The 4,413-nt window shown below is 44.7% G+C and overlaps 1 protein-coding gene across 1 annotated transcript; it reads right to left on the bottom strand.

Moving 5' to 3' along the window:
- Positions 1-437: 437 nt before the first annotated feature.
- LOC143805315 (uncharacterized) lies at positions 438-4,091 on the bottom strand. Its single transcript, XM_077284507.1, has 4 exons — positions 4,055-4,091; positions 1,450-1,591; positions 1,194-1,344; positions 438-1,113 (listed from the first exon to the last, which is right to left on the bottom strand). The coding sequence occupies exons 1-4, from the start codon at positions 4,085-4,087 to the stop codon at positions 828-830; spliced, it is 612 nt and encodes a 203-aa protein (XP_077140622.1). The 5' UTR covers positions 4,088-4,091; the 3' UTR covers positions 438-827.
- Between the last annotated feature and the right edge of the window lie 322 nt (positions 4,092-4,413).

The raw sequence follows: 4,413 nt of genomic DNA, 5'->3' as shown, positions 1-4,413 counted from the left end.
GAGAAACGCCAGCAACCAACACAAAAGTTTGAAAAAAAATTTTTTTGTTTCATGTTACCAAAAAAAGTTTTAAATAATTGGTTGTAATATCAATAAAAAATCTATTTGGGTGTAATTTGTTTTTTTTTTGTTTTTTTTGGCTACAAAAATTTTGGTGTTTTATGAAAATAATAGCAGTATGACGTATACAATTGTTAACACATCAACACATAAACCACTAATTGATAGCCCATAAACCCAGGATAGCGGCCTTGACCGCATTGTAATAAAGACGAGAATATTATGTGTGAAATATAATATATTTAAAAGAACACAAATTCTTTGCAATATTTACAAAAGATTTTGCAATTAGAAAAAAATCAAAAAAAGCCCCTTTCAAAGGCAACCGGCAACTGGAGCTAAAAAGCAAACAAAAAAAAACTCGGTGCCACTGAAAACTTTTGCCCACGTTCAATTCAGAAAAGTATATTCTGGAGTGTAGAGGACATTTGATCCCTCTGATTGATATGGTGCTCCCCCCATATGCTGCGAACTTCCTCTATCTCCCGAAGTAACTTGGCTGTGGGCCAAATACTGGGGTCTGGAAGCTGGGGTTTCCGGTGTTCGGTGTCGGGGCCTGAAAAGTCCCAACACCCCCATCAGAACTTCATTGTATGGAGATATCGGAGCAGGGTCCTCCAGAGCAGTGAGGGACATCTGGACCATGGACATGAAAAGAGATTGTCTATCCGGTGGCAGGGAGCGTGTTTTTCTAGCCACAGTTATTGCGAAGGAGTCGCAGTGGTCATCAGAACTTGATTTTTTTAATAGATCTAACGTGTCGCAAGCTATTTGGACAGTTTGGTCATCTTGGTTTTTCTTTGTTTTTTTTTTTTTTTCTCTGCTGCCACCGGATAGACAGCTCTCTTCTCCACTCTCACAGCTTCTGCGGAATCAGATGCTTCAGCAGCTGCTGAACTAGATGTTGATGCAGCAGCTGCTGAAGTGGATGCTGATTCAGCAGAAGCTGTGGGAGTGGAGGTAGAGATGGTCCCTCCCACTCCAGAGGAACTGCCTGCTCCATCCTCTTTGTCGCTGTCCTCCAGATCAGCCACCGACATGTTTCCTTCCGTCCTGTTGGAGAAAAAAAAAACATCAATTTTTCGCACAACATATTATATTTAAATAATCATGTGGAGTGGATTTTAACTTACTTTCTCAATGTCCTACTGGACACAAGAAACTGCAGCTCTTCGCTAAAGGGAAATTTTCTTCTGCTTGGCGAAGAGCCACTCTTAGAACATTCGTTCAGGAACTTCGTGAAACGGTCTCTGATTGAGCGCCAACGTTTCCTCACGTCGTTATCTACCAAAAAAAGGTTAAAAAATACAACAACATTTTTTGTGAGATCTAAACAAATTATATTTTTAATATACTCAAGGTTTACTAAATAAATTTAAATAAAATTACCAATTTGCTGCTGTGTACTCCCTGGATACTTGTCCCAATCTGGGATAAGGTCTCGTACTATTTTAGTCCAGGCTAGGTCCCGGAAATATTTATCCTTGTAGGATTCATCAGCTGGGTCCCACAAGGCCGGATAATCCCGAACCTACAATAAATACAATAGTGTCATCTCATAATCTATAGCGCGACCAAGTAATGTTAAACAATTGCTGGAAATATTTCAAAGTAACCCCTAATAACTGAACACAAGCCACGTATTTAAGTGCCACGTATAAGTGCCACGTATTTAAGTGCCACGTAAAAAAGTGCCACGTGCCACGTATTTAAGTGCCACGTGCCACGTATTTAAGTGCCACGTGCCACGTATTTAAGTGCCACGTGCCACGTATTTAAGTGCCACGTGCCACGTATTTAAGTGCCACGTGCCACGTATTTAAGTGCCACGTATAAGTGCCACGTATTTAAGTGCCACGTGCCACGTATTTAAGTGCCACGTATTTAAGTGCCACGTGCCACGTATTTAAGTGCCACGTATTTAAGTGCCACGTGCCACGTATTTAAGTGCCACGTGCCACGTATTTAAGTGCCACGTATTTAAGTGCCACGTGCCACGTATTTAAGTGCCACGTATTTAAGTGCCACGTAAAAAAGTGCCACGTGCCACGTATTTAAGTGCCACGTGCCACGTATTTAAGTGCCACGTATTTAAGTGCCACGTGCCACGTATTTAAGTGCCACGTGCCACGTATTTAAGTGCCACGTGCCACGTATTTAAGTGCCACGTGCCACGTATTTAAGTGCCACGTATTTAAGTGCCACGTATAAGTGCCACGTATTTAAGTGCCACGTGCCACGTATTTAAGTGCCACGTATTTAAGTGCCACGTGCCACGTATTTAAGTGCCACGTATTTAAGTGCCACGTGCCACGTATTTAAGTGCCACGTGCCACGTATTTAAGTGCCACGTATAAGTGCCACGTATTTAAGTGCCACGTGCCACGTATTTAAGTGCCACGTATTTAAGTGCCACGTGCCACGTATTTAAGTGCCACGTATAAGTGCCACGTGCCACGTATTTAAGTGCCACGTGCCACGTATTTAAGTGCCACGTAAAAAAGTGCCACGTGCCACGTATTTAAGTGCCACGTATAAGTGCCACGTGCCACGTATTTAAGTGCCACGTATTTAAGTGCCACGTGCCACGTATTTAAGTGCCACGTATAAGTGCCATGTGCCACGTATCACGTATAAGTGACACGTATCACGTATAAGTGACACGTATCACGTATTTAAGTGCCACGTATCACGTACAAGTGCCACGTATTTAAGTGCCACGTACCCCGTATTTAAGTGCCACGTCTTTCATTTGCACGTATTTTTCCTATTGTAAGGTGGCATTAATCCCGGTTAATAATGGAGAGGCGTTAATAAGACGCCTATCCATTATTAATCCTATTAAAGGGTTAAATGGCGGAAAAAATTGGCGTGGGCTCCCGCGCAATTTTCTCCGCCAGAATGGTAAAGCCAGTGACTGAGGGCAGATATTAATAGCCAGAAGAGGGTCCATGGTTATTGGCCCCCCCTGGCTACAAACATCTGCCCCCAGCCACCCCAGAAAAGGCACATCTGGAAGATGCGCCTATTCTGGCACTTGGCCACTCTCTTCCCACTCCCGTGTAGCGGTGGGATATGGGGTAATGAGGGGTTAATGCCACCTTGCTATTGTAAGGTGGCATTAAGCCCGGTTAATAATGGAGAGGCGTCAATAAGACGCCTATCCATTATTAATCCAATGAAAGGGTTAAAAAAAAAAACACAAACACTAGAAAAAAAATATTTTAATGAAATAAAGACACACACTTTTTGACCATATTTTATTGTACGCTCAATCCGTCCTGAAGACCCTCGACCTGAAAAAGACGCAAAATAAAAAAACAAATTCATACTCCCTGGCCCTGTCCGCAGAAATCCATCGAGGGTCCCACGAAGATCTTCCATGGAGAACAGACACATCCAGAGATATGTCTGCTCTCCACGGCTGCAGCAACACACTGACAGGAGCCATAGTTCCTGTCGGTGTGTCACTGCGCATGCGCGAGCGAGTTTACCGGCGGTCATTGACCCCGGCTCTCTCGCTTAACGGCAGTGCTGCGTGGGAAAGTTCAACGCAGCTGTACTGCCGTTAACCGAGACGCCGGCGCCATTGAGCTCCGGGACAGTACGCGATACACTGCTAGGAGCTTCGCTCCTGTCAGTGTATCGCCGGAGAGCAGCCGATCGGCGTGGGACACTCGTTTTATGGATTCTGCGGACAGGGAGTATGGATTTGATTTTTTATTTTGTGATTTTTTCCTGGAGGATCGAGGGCTTCGCCTACAAGTGTGGTGTATGGTGAGTATATACTCTATGTTATGTGTTGTATGTACTGTACTGTGTGTCATGTTTGTGTATTGTGTGTTTGTGTTTGGTGTGAACTTTAGTATTGTGCTAAGTCGCCGGACACAGGGACAACTCTCCCATCCTAATACCGGATGGGAGTAGTAGTCCGATACGGCGACTTAGCACAATAGAGGCATATCGTCGCATGGGGACGGACACACAGACTTACCAAATCAATCAGACGCCCGACATCGATCCCCATGCGACGGTATTCCTCCATGATGACAGTCTCTTCGTGACACAGTCGGGACCACACACGCCGCCCACGGACTTACGCCCACGCACTTCCGCCCGCTCCCCCGCACTTCCTGCAGCAGCGGTTCTGCACATCAAACCGCAGTAAAACACGCAGATATATTTTTGATCTGCGTGTTTTACTGCGATTTTGACCTCACAATGGAGGTCTATGGGTGCAGAACCGCTGCGGTTCAGGACGAAGAATTGACATGCTCCTTCTTTTTTCCGGGAGCTATTCCGCACGGCTTTTTTTTTTAAATTTCCGGACCATGTGCACAGTGTGTCCTGTTT

Source organism: Ranitomeya variabilis, chromosome 2 (assembly GCF_051348905.1).
Source record: "Ranitomeya variabilis isolate aRanVar5 chromosome 2, aRanVar5.hap1, whole genome shotgun sequence".
Taxonomy (NCBI): domain Eukaryota; kingdom Metazoa; phylum Chordata; class Amphibia; order Anura; family Dendrobatidae; genus Ranitomeya; species Ranitomeya variabilis.
The sequence above is the reverse complement of the archived record's forward strand: the minus strand, read 5'-3'. Positions and strand labels throughout refer to the sequence as shown.

Coding starts and splice junctions, on each gene's coding strand:
- LOC143805315 (XM_077284507.1), bottom strand. CDS start 4,087: ATGGGGATCGATGTCGGGCGTCTGATTGATTTG. Junction 1,592..4,054: donor TCGGGCGTCTGATTGATTTG/GTAAGTCTGTGT, acceptor TATTTATTGTAG/GTTCGGGATTATCCGGCCTT. Junction 1,345..1,449: donor GAGTACACAGCAGCAAATTG/GTAATTTTATTT, acceptor TTTTTTTGGTAG/ATAACGACGTGAGGAAACGT.